General features: G+C 36.9%; 1 protein-coding gene across 1 annotated transcript in view; it reads right to left on the reverse strand.

Annotated features, from left to right (window-relative positions):
• Window positions 1–18,005, reverse strand: part of arhgef10la (Rho guanine nucleotide exchange factor (GEF) 10-like a) — a 248,459-nt gene that overhangs the window by 36,957 nt on the left and 193,497 nt on the right. The window contains exons 22-24 of the mRNA XM_056467799.1: window positions 12,907–12,993; window positions 6,446–6,657; window positions 1,634–1,791 (exon numbers count right to left, since the gene is read on the reverse strand). Coding sequence (XP_056323774.1) covers window positions 1,634–1,791; window positions 6,446–6,657; window positions 12,907–12,993 — 457 coding nt within the window. The remainder of the gene's footprint in view (window positions 1–1,633; window positions 1,792–6,445; window positions 6,658–12,906; window positions 12,994–18,005) is intronic.

Consider the following 18,005-nt stretch of genomic DNA (forward strand, 5'->3'; position numbering starts at 1 on the left):
TAATTACAACTGTGTACTCTGAAAAGGCATAATTTTATGGAGCCAGATCAGTCTCAAAACTCAAAATACATGTTGTTGAATTTATGAACTGGATTTGTGTATTTATGAATCGCGTTTTGAATTTACTAACTGAATTTGTGTATTTTTGAATCGTGTTTTAAATTTACGAACTGGATTTGTGTAATTATGAATTGTGTTTTAAATTTACGAACTGGATTTGTGTAATTATGAATTGTGTTTTAAATTTATGAACTGGATTTGTGTAATTATGAATTGGGTTTTGAATTTACGTACTGGATTTCTGTATTTTTGAATCGTGTTTTGAATTTATGAACTGGATTTGTGTAGTTTTGAATTGTGTTTTAAATTTACGAACTGTATTTGTGCATTTTTGAATCGTGTTTTAAATTTACGAACTGGATTTGTGTAATTATGACTCGTGTTTTGAATTTATGAACTGGATTTGTGTAGTTTTGAATAGAGTTTTGAATTTACGAACTGGATTTGTGTAATTATGAATCGTGTTTTGAATTTATGAACTGGATTTGTGTAGTTTTGAATAGAGTTTTGAATTTACGAACTGGATTTGTGTAATTATGAATCGTGTTTTACATTTACGAACTGGATTTGTGTAATTATGAATCGTGTTTTGAATTTATGAACTGGATTTGTGTAGTTTTGAATAGAGTTTTGAATTTACGAACTGGATTTGTGTAATTTTGAATCGTGTTTTGAATTTACGTACTGGATTTCTGTATTTTTGAATCGTGTTTTGAATTTATGAACTGGATTTGTGTAGTTTTGAATTGTGTTTTAAATTTAAGAACTGGATTTGTGTAATTATGAATAGAGTTTTGAATTTACGAACCCGATTTGTGCATTTTTGAATAGTCTTTTGAATTTATGAACTGAATTTGTGTAGTTTTGAATAGTCTTTTGAATATACAAACCGGATTTGTGCAATTCTGAATTGTGTTTTCAATTTACAAACTGGATTTGTGTATTTTTGAATTGTGTTTTGAATTTACGAATCGGATTTGTGCATTTTTTAATTTGTGTTTTAAATTTACGAACTGGATTAGTGTAATTATGAATTGTGTTTTAAATTTACGAACTGGATTTGTGTAGTTTTTAATTGTGTTTTAAATTTACGAACTGGATTTGTGTAGTTTTTAATTGTGTTTTAAATTTACGAACTGGATTTGTGTAATTTTTAATTGTGTTTTGAATTTACGAACTGGATTTGTGTAATTATGAATCGTGTTTTGAATTTACGAACAGGATTTGTGTAGTTTTGAATAGAGTTTTGAATTTATGAACCGGATTTGTGCAGTTTTGAATCGTGTTTTGAATTTATGAACTGGATTTGTGTAATTTTAAATTGTGTTTTGAATTTATGAACTGGATTTGTGTAATTATGAATCGTGTTTTGGATTTATGAACTGGATTTGTGTTGTTTTGAAAAGAGTTTTGAATTTACAAACAAATTGTACAACTTGAATGCATGATAACCAACTCGGAAGTAAGAGTTAGATGCATTTGAAAGCAGAATAAATGTACTGTAAGATGTAAAAGAGATGATAGCAAGCTCTACAAAAATATAATGAGACATCAAGCGATATGTAACTCATACCTCTGTGATGTCTCTCGTACGCCATGAGCTTTCCATCCCGCAGGCCAGCAAACAGGACATTATTGCAATGTTTGAGACACAAAACTGGACAGCCCTCAGGGTTCCGGAGAGTCACAAGACACTGAGCAGCTGTGTCCATACTGCCATAGACCATGATGCTTTGAGAGAGAAAAACATTAAAGATATAAGGACATCTATGTAGGAAGTATATTTGTAAAATGGAGAAAAGAAAGCTAAAGCCTTATTTCCAACTGTGTATTTGCCGTTATATTGTGTAATGATCTTTTAAAAGGGAAATTTAGTTTCTCTGAAGCTAATCAGTTTCTTTCATTTGCATAGAGAATGTCTGTGAATACTCATTGTTCTTCTCAACCTTCACAAATGATTAAATTTGCTCAGAAAAGCAGTGATTTTAAGAGAGGAATCCGTTTAATTTCTGCCAAAAGGACCGCACCTCTTTTTTTTTCACCCACAAAGCAACACAGCTCAAAAGTTTTAACAAGATAATAACTTATACTATTCTAATGCTACAAAGATTGCATCTGAATTGGTATGACAGGCCTAGTCTACATGCAGTTGCATATGTATTATGAAATGCGCATTTTAAACATATTATGAGCATTATGAAATGTGTGTAAAAACAATCTGCTGTACTAAATGTTGTCCTTGAAAACCATTTGGAGTGGGACCTATAGATATATTTACTGTACATATATCTGTATAGGGCAATGTAGTGGCGCAGTAGGTAGTGATGTCGCTTCACAGCAAGAAGGTAGCTGGTTCGAGCCTCGGCTGGGTCAGTTGGCGTTTCTGTGTGGAGTTTGCAAGTTCTCCCTGCGTTTGCGTGGGATTTTTTGAAATTGTTGCAAATTTATTAAACATAAAAAACCTGAAAAACCACATGTACATAAGTATTCATGGCCTTTGCTCAATACTTTGTTGATGCACCTTTGACAGCAATTACAACCTCAAGTCTTTTTGAATTCAATGCCACAAACTTGGCACACCCGTCTTTGGGAATTTTTGCCTATTCCTCTTTGCAGTACCTCTCAAGCTCTATTAGGTTGGATGGAAAGCGATGGTGTACAGCCAATTTCAGATCTTTCCAGAGATGTACAATAGGATTTAGGTCTGGGTTCTGGCTTGGCCACTCAAGAACATTCACCGAGTTGTTGTGAAGACACTCCATTGATATTTTGGTGGTGTGCTTAGGGTCATTGTCCTGCTGGAAGATGAACCGTCGCCCCAGTCTGAGGTCAAGAACACTCTGAAGCAGGTTTTTATTCAGGATGTCTCTGTACATTGCTGCATTCATCTTTCCCTCTAGCCTGACTAGTCTTCCAGTTCCTGCTGCTGAAAAACATCCCCACAGCATGATACTGCCACCACCATGCTTCACTGTAGGGCTGGTATTAGCCTGGTGATGAACGGTGCCTGGTTTTCTCCAAACGTAACGCCTGGCATTTACGCCAAAGGGTTACATTTTAGTCTAATCAGACCAGAGAATTTTGTTTCTTATGGTCTGAGAGTCCTTCAGATGCCTTTTGGCAAACTCCAGGCGGGGAGTAGCTTCTGTCTGGCCACTTTACCATACAGGCCTGATTGGTGGATTGCTGCACAGATAGTTGTCCTTCTGTAAGGTTCTCCTTTCTCCACAGAAGAATACTGAAGCTCAGACAGAGTGACCATCGGGTTATTGATCACCTCCCTGACTAAGGCCTTTTTCCCCTGATCACTCAGCTTAGATGGCCGGCCAGCTCTAGGAAGAGTCCTGGTGGTTCCAAACATCTTCCACTTACGGATGATGGAGGCCACTGTGCTCATTGGAACTTTCAGAGCAGCAGAAATTTTTCTGTAACCTTCCCCAGCATTGTGCCTCGAGACAATCCTGTCTCAGAGGTCTACAGACAATTCCTTTGTCTTCATGCTTGGTTTATGCTTTGACATCCACTGTCCTTATATAGACAGGTGTATGCCTTTTCAAATCATGTCCAATCAACTGAAGCATCTCAAGCTGCTGAAGCATCTCAAGAATGATCTTGAGAGTGGAAACAGAATGTAGCTGAGCTCAATTCAGAGCTTCATGGCAAAGGCTGTGAATACTTCTGTACATGTGATTTTTCAGGTTTTTTATTTTTAATAAATTTGCAACAATTTGTCATTATGGGGTATCGTGTGTAGAATTTTGAGGAAATAAAATACATTTAATTAATTTTGGAATAAGGTTGTAACAAAAAAAATGTGGAAAAGGTGAAGCGCTAGGAATACTTTCCGGATGCACTGTATGTGAATGTGGAATTGACTCTATGTTTTATCTGCCATGATGATGTCCTTTACAATTATATAGATGTCCAATACAATTATAGTGTTTGTTCTTTTCGTTAAAACTAAATGACTCTGGAGTCATTAAACCTCTTATTAGCCTACTGAGCATAGTAGTCACCTGTTCCTTAACTTTGTGTACACTGCAATGTCTGTAATAGCGCCTTAAATCTGATTAAAAGGCTTTTACCTCTCTCGTTTCCCTTATTGCTAGATGTGTCCTCAAAACAAACAGCTATTAGGCTTTTAGTCTTGGCTACCACTTCGCTCTCACACACCGCCATGAGAGCTGACAGGAAAATAAGGCAGCATTGATGTGGCATTTCATTTACATAGAAGCAAGCAACATCAATATCTAAGATCCCAAAGGCTTTGGTGGGTCTAGTTTTCTCAGAGCTACTTTAACTTGGCTCTGTAAAACCAATGTTAGATTTCAAAATCCACTCTAAGAGTTTTAAGACTTGCAGATAATATTAAAACCAATTGACACATTTATGAAAACATCCAATCACAACATTAATGTTCAAACAATATAGGTTTCAACAAAAAGTAACACTATATGTGACCCTTATATTATGTATAGTATATTATAGTATGTATAGTATAGTATATTATATATATCTTATGTTGCCTGAGTATTTGTTTGGCAATATCCAAAAATACATTGCATGCATGAGTGAAAATTATTCATTTTTATTTTATGCCAAAAATATTTAGAAAATTATGTAAAAATCATCTTCCATTGAAGACACTTTGTCAATTTTAATCTGTAAATATATTGAAACTTAAGTAATATGCATCTCTAAGAATGGAATTTGGACACTTTAAGAGGAGATTTTCTATTTATATTATAACTATTATACTGTTTTAACTATTAGTTTTATTCAGTGTTGGGCAAGCTACTTGGAAAATGTAGTGAGCTAAGCTATTCGTTACTCTACTTAAAACTGTAGCTTATCTACACTTAAAGCTATCCCCTGTCAAATGTAGCAAGCTAAGCTAAAAGCCACATGGCAAAAGTAGCTTAGCTACATCTTAGCTATTTTTGTTTTCATTTTTAAATTGAAGCAACTTCAAATCAAGTAAGTTCTGTCTTATTGATCAATAAAGCTGCCAATGAAACATGCGGCATATATTAAGTTCAATTATTTACTGCAATTAATAAATTAATTAACTTTTCCAAACTTAAACAAATTTTACAAGACAGCAAAAACAAAAAAAATCATGAAATCCTGTGTTGCACATTTAAAATACTATAGTAATGTATAGTTAATGGAAAAATAAAGGAAAGTGTATTATAGTATATAGTATTTACAACTCTGTTAATGCATTCTACTATATAATACAGTATTATTCCCTATAATACTGTTCAAAAGCACATTAGTATTTTAAATATTTTAAATACTGTATTTACATTAAACTACTAAATATTTTTTATGGAAATGCATTGGGCAGATTTGTGGAACAAACAGTGAATAAATTTAAAACCAATTCGACTCTAACAAGAGCACAGCATCAGAATTAACTTTAAGACATGTACTTTGAGGTATAGTCCTGCTTCAGAAATAATTCCTCTACAGCAGGGGTGCCCAAAGCTTTTCATATGAAGGGCCAAAAACCAAATATCATTGAGAGCCGTGGTCTGAAAGTAAATATACCAAACTATAGTAAAGTTGCCATGGGTAATTTCCGGATTTATTTAATATAACTTATTTAAACGATAACTTATTGCAACAGAAACATAAACAATCACATTTATAACAGTGGAGTTCCATGCTGAATACACTAGTCAAGCAGAATCAGCCTTTGATTTGATTTGCTCACCAAAGTGTTTGCATTGTCAATTGACAGAGTGAACATTTAAACAAAATCTAATTAATTTACATCATTTAACTGAAACATTTAATTTCAGTTAGTTTTTAACAATAAAACCATCCCCATCATTCTCCCTCTGTTCTCAGATGGGAGGGCCAAATCAAAGGTTACCATGGGCTATTTATTTTGGGCATCTCTGCTTTACAGTCATCTTTCCATCAAGCAAGTTTCTCCTGTCAGCCCAATGATTGGCTGGCGATGTCATCGACCGGAGCGAGAAGTGGCAGTAATTCACCAAAAAGTTTGCTTTCAACCACCAAAAAACACGAAGAAAAGAATTCGCCATTTACGCTATAACATGGATTTACTTTCATCAGCTCTGTGAATGTCGGTGGATCACTTAATGATCTGTGATCTGTAAATGTAGCTTGTGTGGATGCTACTGCGCTACTTGCTTAAGATAATAGCTTTGCTACTAAAAAGCTAATTGATGTAAAAAGTAGCGACACTACCGCCACGCTACTGAGAAATGTAGTTAAGCTAGTAGCACCACTACTTGTAGCGATGCTACTGCCCAAAACTAGTCTTATCATAGTTTATTTTAACCAGATTTAATACGTATTTTATAATTCTACTGAGGATCATATTGCACATTTTACGCAGTCTATATATTACCTGCCATCATCAAGTCCTACACAGATAGTATTTCCAACTTCAGCAGAGCTGTGCAGGCTGGTTTCAGCATCCTCTGATGGGCTAGGCTCAGGCACATACTCCAGACACCTCACTTGAGCTCCCATTTGGAGGGATTTTACAGGTCGAGGTGTGGGTCTGTTCAAGGAGAAGATGTCCACCTGGCCCTGAGTGGAATCAGCTCCACTGGCTACCTGCAAAAACAGAGCAAGGGCACCACTATTACCGGCAGTCATCCAACCAAAACTGCTCTCATGGTATGACTGTACAGGTAGAGAAAGAAAATAGCAGAGGAATGGAAGGATCTTTGTGTTGTTCTGCCACTTTCAAACACTCCCCTAGCTTTGTGCTTTCACTTCCAGTTCCAAGAACCAGACGGAGGAAATTTCCAAACAGCAAAAAACTCTCTTTCACTTCCTGTGTACTTTAATGTTTTTCAACCCTGTTATTTTATTCTTGTCAATTTCAATTTCACAAAAACAGGAAAGTTTAAATCACATATCTCGTAAAAATCTAACTCATAGTCTTCCACTTGATAAAGCTTCTAAAATGCATGCGCTATCACCCCTAATGTATTCCCAGCATCAGCCCGAGAACTTCAAACATCTTTTTTTGAAACTCCAGGGATCTTTTCATCGCAGAAGCAGAGGAAAAGGTGGGGTGGAGAGATGTCTTTTAAAAGAAGCTGAGCTGTTTGACAATGGAGGGTTTCCTTTGGGCTGATGATTGATCGCCTTCTTAAGACAGAGACTGAGATGACAAACTCGATCCTTGGTGAAATTACATGTAGTTGACAGAATAAGACTTCAGCACAGTGCTGCTCATAAATCCATCCCCTGGTGCCTGGCCTCAACAATTGATCTAGGTTCTGCACCCATCCATTTTCCTACTGACTTGCTTTAAAATGCAGACTCTTGTAACACATTGGGATTGCATTGCATCATAAATTAATAATCCCCCCGTTTGAGAAAAATAGTGTTTGTCTTCACCCCCTGCACGGCCGCAAAGTCTCTCCCATGGTTACTTGTTCATGCATTATGCAAGGAAAGCAACCCGCTCGCTATTAGAAATTAAACGAACTGATCAGCATCCCATCATGCCCGCCACACAAATTGGCTCATCTCTTCTTGTGCGGCACTAAACTGCTCCAATTACAAAATCCATACAAAAAAGCCTTCGAGAGGTGGTTTAACCGAGGGAGATAAAGGGAAAGAGTATTACAGAGAGTCTGCTGGCCTCATTATAAATGGCCCTTGTTTAGGGCCCATCATTTATGATTACCTCTGGATAGTAAGAGACTGGGGCTGTAATCCCAAGCAAAGAACAGGAAAACAACAGCCGAATGGGAGGGATGCTGTTGGACAGCAGAGATTAATTCTTATTCTGAGTCATGTTGTGTGCGCAATATGACCTGGCTAAATATAGTCTTTAGCCTTACAGTTCCCCTCTAATTTGCATGCAATCATTTGTCTGATTTGTATCACGGCAGAGAATCTGGACGACCAAGGTCTCGTGGGTGAGGTAGCACAAATAACGGTCTGTTGCTGCAGCGCAGCGGGAGATAGTGAGGACTTATCTTTCAGCAAGAGGCTTGGAAAATTACTGAATCCCCCCTCATTTTTTTTCTGTTTAGCCACAACCTCCAGCGGGCCCTCGTTCATCTGCTTTCTCACACAGGCGTAAATCCACAATGATCTACCCCTACTGGAATTCTAGTTCCCCAGCAAACTCATCAGTACTTGTTTGGAGGAGTGGATATCTGGAAACATGCCCTGGATGCATCTTTGTTTTTCTGGCTGGAAAGCCGTGAAAACCAGCCCCACAGCCAATGCTCTGGGCAACAGAGCATTAATTAGGCTAAAATTGACTAAGAGTCTAAAGGGAGCAAAGTTAGTCTGGGGAGTAAGACTTCATCTGTCTGTTTGTACACATGGACAAATTCAAACATTTGTCTTTTCTTCTTCATGTCAGAAGTGCACGGAGCACAACAGAATTGGATAAGTTAATCTTAAGGGATTTGCTTTATTATGTCACACTGACCTATTATTTTTTCATCATATTTTGTCACTCACATCTTGTAGACATATATTAACATTAGGAAAAAGTGTTCCAGATTGTATTAGAAATACACTGTGGTTTCTATGTTTGCTTCAATTGATAGGCGATTTTTTTTAAACAAGGCACAGTTTAAGGCTTTACAGTAATATCTCAACAGTGTGAGTAACAATGTTTTTATCATGTGTCCCTATTGCTCTATCCTCTGTGTATTGTGTTCCATTTGTGATATTATTTATGTTTTTAATCCAAATTACCCATATATTTTCTGAATACAATATTATATGGATTTTGTCTATGGATGTTTAAATGTAAGCCTTCAAACAAATCATAACTGTGTATGTAGGATAACACTGGGTGATTAATGAAAGATGGCTTTCATGCAAATTTAGTCAAGCTGTAAACACAGAGCCGTAGTTCACAAACAAGTAACACAACAATCAGTTTTAAAATCAAATTTAATTTAATCATCAATAATGATGATCATTCTTTGATAATGACAGCTATTTAGTAAAGAGCTCTGTGTAGTAAATCCTGCATGCAAAATTAGCACATAAAATAACATTGTTTTACTCCAAACTCACTTCATAAATTCAGACAAGTGTTTAAAAGAAATCCTTATGTGAGATGATTCTGATTCTTACATTTTTGATTTCCATAGCTTCCAAAAACTCCAAAAAGGTCCACATACTGATAAACAGTCCTATGACAGGTGTTTTAACATAAAGTTATCATCGAATTACATCTCGTTACAGTTATGAAAGAGTTTAACAACAAGCAGGAAATTTTCATGGGCAAATGACGACATCGCATTGAAATGGTCTATTGTGTGTTTATTAATCACGCTCAATCAAATAAAGTAGTTAAATGCACTGTTTATTCAGCAAGTGCTATGAGGGTTTTCTGGGTTTCTTTGTGAGACTTTCTGTGAGAATGCCCTCTGAAGATTTACTACAGATCACATTGTGCTCCCCTGACAAGATGTGCATTACAATCGCAGCTTTGCTCAATCATGCTTGCGATTTAACTTCCAATAATCACCCAGCCCTAATTAGAGAATCAAAAACAGCCTATATCATATTAATGTTGGTGTTTTTGATTTAAAAATCTAGCCTAGTGCATCTTAATTATATAAAATCCTAGAAGTTTATTTAATACACAATTGAATAAAATACACACAAAAAGCTTCATTCTATCAATAGTAATTAATAATAACTACTTGATATAAATGTTTCATAATCAAGTTGTGTTTGTGCATCAATCTCTTTCTGTGTGTGCACATAGACAGACAAAAAGATACAGCAGAACAATAGATAGACAGATAGATTGATAGATAAGCAGACATCGAAAGATTTAAACATACTGTGGTAAATAGTACTGGTGTTCCACAAGGTTCCGTACTGGGTTCACTCCTGATTATAAAATATTTACTCTCCCTTGGTCATATTTTTAGAAAATACAATATACAATTTCACTGCTACAGTACGCTGATGTCACTCAACTTTACCTGTACACCAAACCCTAAAGTTTTTTTTTCCTCCTTGACCAGATATTATGGCTTTCAGATTAATTTTGTCAAATTAAATAACAATAAAAGTGATGCCCTTCTCATTGGGTCTAAAAGTATTTTTGAAAAATCTGATAATTGTTGCATAGATATTGATAATAATATAATTTGTTCCTTTTTGCAGGTCAAGAGCTTGGATGTCATCTTGTCATTAAATTATTATTATTAAATATACACTCACCGGCCACTTTATTAGTTACACCTTTCTAGTACCAGGTTGGACTCCCTTTTGCCTTCAGAACTACCTTAATCCTTTGTGACAGAGCTTCAACAAGGTACTGGAAATAGTCTTCAGAGATTTTAATCCATATTGACATGACAGCATCACGCAGCTGCTGCAGATTAGTCGGCTGCACATCCATGATGTGAATCTCCCGTTCCACCACATTGTAAAAGTGCTCTATTGGATTGAGTCTGGTGACTCTGGAGGCCATTTGAGTACAGTGAACTCATTGTCATGTTTAAGAAACCAGTCTGAGATGATTCGCACTTTATGATATGGTGTGTTTTCCTGCTGGATGTAGCCATCAGAAGATGGGTACACTGTGATCATAAAGGAATGAATATGGTCAGCAACAATACTCAGGCAGGCTGTGGCGTTGACACGATTGATACTCAATTGATACTAATGGGTTCGAAGTGTGCCAAGAAAATATCTCCCATACCATTACACCACCACAAATAAGGATAGATCCATGTTTTATGTTATTGACACCAAATTCTGACCCTATCATCTGAATGTCACAGCAGAATTCGAGATTCATCAGACAAGGCAACGTTTTTTCAAACTTCCATTGTCCAATTTTGTTGAGTCTGTGTGAATTGTAACCTCAGTTTCCTGTTCTTAGCTGACAGGAGTGGCACCCGGTGTGATCTTCTGCTGCTGTAGCCCATCCAACTCAAGGTTGGACATGTTGTGTGTTCAGAGATGCTCTTCTGCATACCTCGGTTGTAACGATTGGCTATTTGAGTTACTGTTGCCTTTCTATCAGCTTGAACTAGTCTGGCCATTCTCCTCTGACCTCTGGCATCAACAAGGCATTTGCACCCACATATCTATTTTCTCTTTTTGTAAACCCTAGAGATGGTTGTGCATGAAACTCCTAGTAGATCAGTAGTTTCTAAAACACTCAGACCAGTCCATCTGGCACCAACAACCATGCCACATTCGAAGTCACTTAAATCACCTTTCTTCCCCATTCTGATGCTTGAACTGCAGTAGATCGTCTTGACCATGTCTACATGCCTAAATGCATTGAGTTGCTGCCATGTGATTGGCTGATTAGAAATTTGTGTTAATGAGCAGATGTACAGTATATAGACATGCTGCTGCCATCAAACAAACCATCTACTATTATAATTACCAATTAACTACATAATCCTAAGAATTACATTATGAACATAGGGCAGAAATCAATAACTACGCCTGAGATTTTCGAGGTGAAGAAGCTACGACGAGTGAATTTGGCGGTTGACTGGCTGGCTTACTGTCTTGGACTGACTGGAAACAAAGTCATTATTTTGATCTAAGCCATGAGAGAAATCCCAGCAGCCCATCTTCGAGTGATCTGATTACTGTCACTGCTCATTTGGAACGCTAGCGGTGAAAACTGCCTGTTGTGATGATGATGTGTTATCAGTGACTTAAAAGTTTGGGAAATAGCAAGCGACTGAATCATTTCCTCTCTTCTCGCATCTCTCAGTCCAGCCGAGTTCACCGAGAAAATGACACCTGCTATAAGCGGAAGAGGTGTTGATTGCTTTAGGGGTTTCTTTAACCCCGCTATAGGCTTGTACAGGCAGACTTGCAGGAAAAGTCTAGTCAGAGCTGTCAGCTAAAACAACCTGAGATTTGTCCAAAATCACTGCAACCACAAAAACAGACCAAGTAAAATGGTGAAAGCATGAGTAGACCTGGGATCTGAATTTCAGCCCGCCCAAAAGTAATAAATATAGATTATTTCACAACCACAAGTCAGAAAGCAAACCATAAATACGAGCTTACTTGCTACTAAGAGCCTCAAATAAAAGTCTGAGTGCATTTTTCAAAGAGTTGACATCTGTAACCTTTGTAAACTTTGTAAAATCAAATAACCATTTCTTCCCAGCAGACGAAGCCAACTTGCCTTTTACATAGAGTTTCTGGAGAAGAGGCAGAAATTTAAAGCATAGCTCCAAAGGCAGGGAAACTAAGTTTACAAGTGTTGCATAATAGCACATTTTAACACATCTAATGAGAAACACTGGCAGCCCCGCTGGGACTAAATGGATGCACTGAGATGTATTAAAAAACTGACCCCTGCGATTTAAGCTGCTGAGATTTGGATTCAGGATCAAATGTCGAGGAAATTATATTTCGGATATGAAATACACAAGGACTTTTGGCACCAGAAAGAGGCCCCTAATCCGGCCAGATATAATTTCCCTGAATGGCTCTTGTATCTTTTAAATCCACATAAGTCCACCTTCAGTGCTCTTTAGAATAACCACAAAAACAATTAACTCAAAGACACAGGCAAGGGCGTCCTTTTGTGTCCAACCAAGGCTCCAATTGGATTTATCCCCCTGCTTTGGGGGATTATGTGATAAATTGCCCACTGCACCAAAGGAGGGAGGAGAATGAGACTACTGTGTGAAACTTTTTAAAGGTGATTTCACAGTGCTTGTTATGAAAACCTGTTTATTTTGGTAGAAGAAAAAAGAAAACGTAGTGTAATTCTGAACCAATAAGCATTAAGACCTACATCAATGTGAAGAATCCTGAATCTCTGATGCATACATGCGTGTATGATAATATTTGTGCATTCTTGTTTCTACTTACCCACAGGTAGCCTTGAGGAAGTGAAGTGCTTGCCGCTGAGAAACCGAGTAAAGCACACTGAACAGGATTATGAAGAGCAGCCTCCAGCTAGAAAAAAAGAGATGAAAAAAAATTCAATCTTACCTAATGACTACACCTGACAATTGAACATGTATTTGTATATACACTTTAGTTATATTTGTGCTTAAAACAATGTGTATCTTTAGTTTTAAAGTATCTGATATACACTACCTGACAAAAGTCTTGTCACCTAACCAAGTTTTAGTAACAACAAATAATAACTTGACTTCTAGTTGATCAGTTGGTATCAGAAGTGGCTAATATGAAAGGCAAAGGCCTCTATCACACTTATTTTACCAAAATAAAATATAATCATGCCTTGATTTTTCAATTATTTAATTAGAACCGTATGGTCTGATTTTGCTTACAGAAATAATGTACAGTATAGAATATAAAGTCATGGTGAAAAAATAGTAAATATTGTGTATGACTCCCATGAGCTTGGATGACTGCATTAATACATCTCTGCAATGACTCAAATAGCTTATTAATAAAGTCATCTGGAATGGCAAGGAAAGCGTTCTTGCAGGACTTCCAGAGTTCATCAAGATTCTTTGGATTCATCTTCAATGCCTCCTCCATCTTACCCCAGACATGCTCATTAATGTTCATTTCTGGTGACTGGGCTGGCCAATCCTGGAGTACATTGATCTTCTTTGCTTTCAGGAACTTTGATGTGGAGGCTGAAGTATGAGAAGGAGCGCTATCCTACTGAAGAGTTTGCCCTCTCCTCTGGTTTGTAATGTAATAGACAGCACGAATGTCTTGATACCTCAGGCTGTTGATGTTGCCATCCACTCTGCAGATCTCTCGCACGCCCCCATACTGAATGTAACCCCAAATCATGATTTTTCCTTCACCAAACTTGACTGATTTCTGTGAAATCTTGGGTCCATGTGGGTTCCAATAGGTCTTATGCAGTATTTGTGATGATTGGGATGCAGTTCAACAGAGGTTTCATCGCAAAAATCTACTTTTTGCCACTTTTCCAAATGATCAGCAAGAAGCCAAGTTATTATTTGTTGCTCTTACAACTGGGATCGAGGACAAGACTTTTGTCAGGTAGTGAATAGTGCTAACAACACTATATATACTATAAACTAAAGAGATTCTCTGAAAATGAAAATCTAAAATTAACCCCAGACTTATCCTTATGTTTGTATTTCCGTTTATTGTATTTACGTTTCAATTTTATTTGTATTTTCATTTTAGTTCTTTATTTTTGTGGCAACCAACTGATCAAGTTCAGGACTTATAGTACACATACCTACATATATGCATACAGTAGATAACATTTTTCTTATTATTTTAGGTCATTTGGTTTTATATACAGTAAAATATTTTAAATGTGTTTCCATGGCCACTAGCTGATTTAAATTGGGGGGGGGGGGGGGGGTAAAAACCTTTGTTTTTATTCTATTTTAATGATGTTTAGAGACCTCAACAAAAGAATAGAGCAAAAATACTGAATATTTTCTGGTTACAATGAAGCAATGTGCCTCAGTTCAAGTGGTGGGTGGCATATTTACAGAGACCATAATGTTGCATGACATCATGCCATATTAACAGACCACAAGCAGCCGCTGTTTGGGAATGTTTATAATAAATGTGAGAATTAAAGCTGGGAGATATGGCAGAAAGCACGTCTAATGTAAATAGGAAAAGTTTTGGGTATCTATGACCGCTGAGTCTTTCATGTTGCCCAAAGTGGAAACCAGGCATCAATTTCCTATTAATTTCCCTACTTTTTCAGACTGCTAACATAAACAGGACCATAAAATAATGGCAAGCACTACAGGTGCTCGATTCCAGGTGTTTCAGACTTGACTTCTTGACTCTATTTAGAGTACATCAAAACCGGGTCAGGAATAGCAGCCTGCAGTTATTATTATACACCTTATTTGATTCCACCTGATGTATTTTAGTGTATTCCACTTGAAACAGCACACAGCATAACTGTGCAAAATAGTCGAACTTAACCAATGGCATTAACATGAAATGATAAACAGCTACTGTATTAACGTCATTACGCATTGTATGGCCATGTTTAATTTTAAAGCAGTAAAAGTCATGAGGAGCAGCCATAAATGAATTGTATTCAGAATTAAATAAACTAGAAGAAATAATTCTTCACGTTTTAATGGTCAGACGAAGGAGCTACAGTAAGTTTATGTGCTTATTAAGCCATAAAAATAAGCTTTTCAAAAAGGATTCATAAATATGTTACAAAATAACAGAGCGCATACGTTAAGGTAGGCTTATTGACTTTTTAAATGTATCTTTGCTATGAGTCTTTAGTGATTTATGGTTATTTAAAGATTATAATAAGTCTACTCGTCTACTATTAAATTCTAAATTATGCAAAATTTAACAAAGTTTAATATAAAGTTTTTTTTTTCTACAGTTTCCATATAACTCACTTCCATCCATTCACTCGTCACACAGTGAACAAGTGAGTGATTCAGACTGCAAAGCACTAACAAGCACATAAAGTTTCCTTTCCTCTTGCATCCTGACCATTTATCCCATTTCTTTCTATCATTCATCCATCTGCGGTGACAGAAAATGTCTAATTTGTAATTAAATGCCAGTCATGGCAGGAGCACATATGGCGGCCTGCGGGCAGCAGAGCTCGGCTGGTGGATGAAGAAACAGACTGTGGCTTTTCTGAGTCACTTGAGAACTGCTGCTCAGTGAGGAGCACAGGCAATCTTCACAGGTGGAGATTGCTTTGTCTTTGTCCATTCTCCGATGAATAGCAAGTGCATTTGCCTGAATATCTGCAGTCCCCTGGGGTCTAAGAGACATGCTGCATGACTCCCCAGCAACACATTTATTCTGGGTTCTCAAACTGCACCACGCAGGACTCCTGCCCAACTGTACACTGTACTGCTTCTGGAGACAGACTCAATCTAGCACAAGCCGAATGCTGCTCTTTATGTATGAAATCTCAAACATGCTTTGTGACCTGTGGCAGTTGGTAATAGCCTGTCAGAGAGAAGGCTTATTCTAACACCTGTGAGTCTATGCTTATGAGTGAACTGAAATACATAATGTGTTAAGAGTGCAGTTAATTACAGGTTTTGATTTTAAAACACTCTTTAATATACAATTATAGGTATATGGTATCATCGAGATCAGCCTGTTTGCTTAGGCAATTAAAGGGATATTTATGAACATACAAAAACAAACACTCAAGATGGGTTATTAAAGTCTGTGTGTGTGTGTGTGTGTGTGTGTGTGTGTGTGTGTGTGTGTTTTATGGCCCATTTCCACTGAGTGGTATGGTACGGTAAAGTACGGATTGGTACGCTTTTATGGCCGTTTCCACTGTCAAAAGGCGTACCGTACCGAACCCTACCATACCACTTTTTCGGCACCCTTTCGAAAGAGTACCAAACACGAGAAAGAGTACCAAAAGGCGGCGCTAGACGCACAGCTGAATGCTATTGGTTTACAGAGATATATTTCGTGTTGTTTTTGAACCCAAAAAAGGACTAAATGTATGCTGTGTGTAGTTTCTCTGTTATTGGTAAAATATCAGAGACTGTAAGGGTCGGTATGTGTTCATATATGTTGCATTTATTTATTTATTTAATATAATTACAGACATTAAAGTAGGCCATTTCACACTGTCATTGATCTGCAGTTATAATCAACTCATGTTCATAGAAAAGTTAGTAATAAACATTTCTACACAAGTATTTATGTGTACAAACCATCTGTTTTGTGAGAAGTGCTTCTCATATGATATGTGAACGACCTGTACAGCTTTACTGTAGACATTTTCTCAAGCAAAAATGACATTGACTGAAACTTTCTGTCGTACACCATGCCCACCAAAAGAGTACAATTGGTACCTTTTTAGCAGTGGAAATGCAAGCCTGATAAAGGTGACCCATACTGACCTGTACCGTACCCACTGGAAACGAGCCATTAGTAAATTTTGACCATGAGGGAACATGTTGAGAAGAAAAAGAGAGTATTGATTCATTTTTAAATGTCTGGTAGTAATACTACATTACTACCAGACGTTGATGTCATATCACATCAATATGATTGATTTATTCATTCATTTGATTTGTTTAAATGACTGATTCATTCTTGATGTAAGCTCTTTTATGGCCTGTTTCGACTGAGTGGTACGGTGCAGTTCGGTACGCTTTTATGGCCGTTTCCACTGTCAAAAGGTGCCTACAAGCAAACCATACCTTACCACTTTTTGGGTACCCTTTACAAAGGGTACCTAGCATGACAAAAGGGTACCAAAAGGCAGAGCTAGACACTCAGCTGAATGCTATTGATTTACAGAGATAAGTCACTCGCAGGAGAATGAAAACAAAGAAACCTTTTTTAAATACACTGTAAAAAATGCAGGGTTCCACACAATTCATTCATGTTGCCCCAACACAAATTAAGTAAACTTAACACTTTTAACAAATTTATGTGGATTGAACACAAAAAAGTTGTTGTTAAGTTGTCTCAGTGAAATCTCAAGAATTGTGTTGTTTAAGCTCATTTTAAATAAGCAGTTTGAACGAGCAAAAAATATATATTTTTTGAATGTACACAGTCGAGACATCACTATACATTAATTGTATATACATATAATAATGAGCCATGGTCAAACCAAGCTCAAACAAACCTTGTCGTCATCTTGATGAACAGCCACAAATCCAAGAAGAACAAAATCTGCCATGTCCTGTTTTTGTTTTAAGAGGCCGTCTAAAAGTGCGAGTGGTTTCACTTTTTCCAGAGAGCTCGCCACGCTTCTGTATTTAAAATAACTTATTGAGCTGATGATAATAACGTGCACATGATTATTGAAGTGCTTCTGACATCCAATCCATTTAGAAAAGGACAGACGCGAGAGTGAAGAACGAAAAAACAAAGGAGAAGCTGGAAAAAATGAGAAAATTATTCGTTCAGCAACCTAAACCATGAACAAACTGCCATGTTTAACTATTATCATCACCTTTTGGACTATTATAGAATGATGGAATTACTTTCTAACAAGAGGTTAAATGTGCTGGAGAGGA

This window comes from Danio aesculapii, chromosome 11 (assembly GCF_903798145.1).
Source record: "Danio aesculapii chromosome 11, fDanAes4.1, whole genome shotgun sequence".
In the NCBI taxonomy this organism is placed as follows: Eukaryota; Metazoa; Chordata; class Actinopteri; order Cypriniformes; family Danionidae; genus Danio; species Danio aesculapii.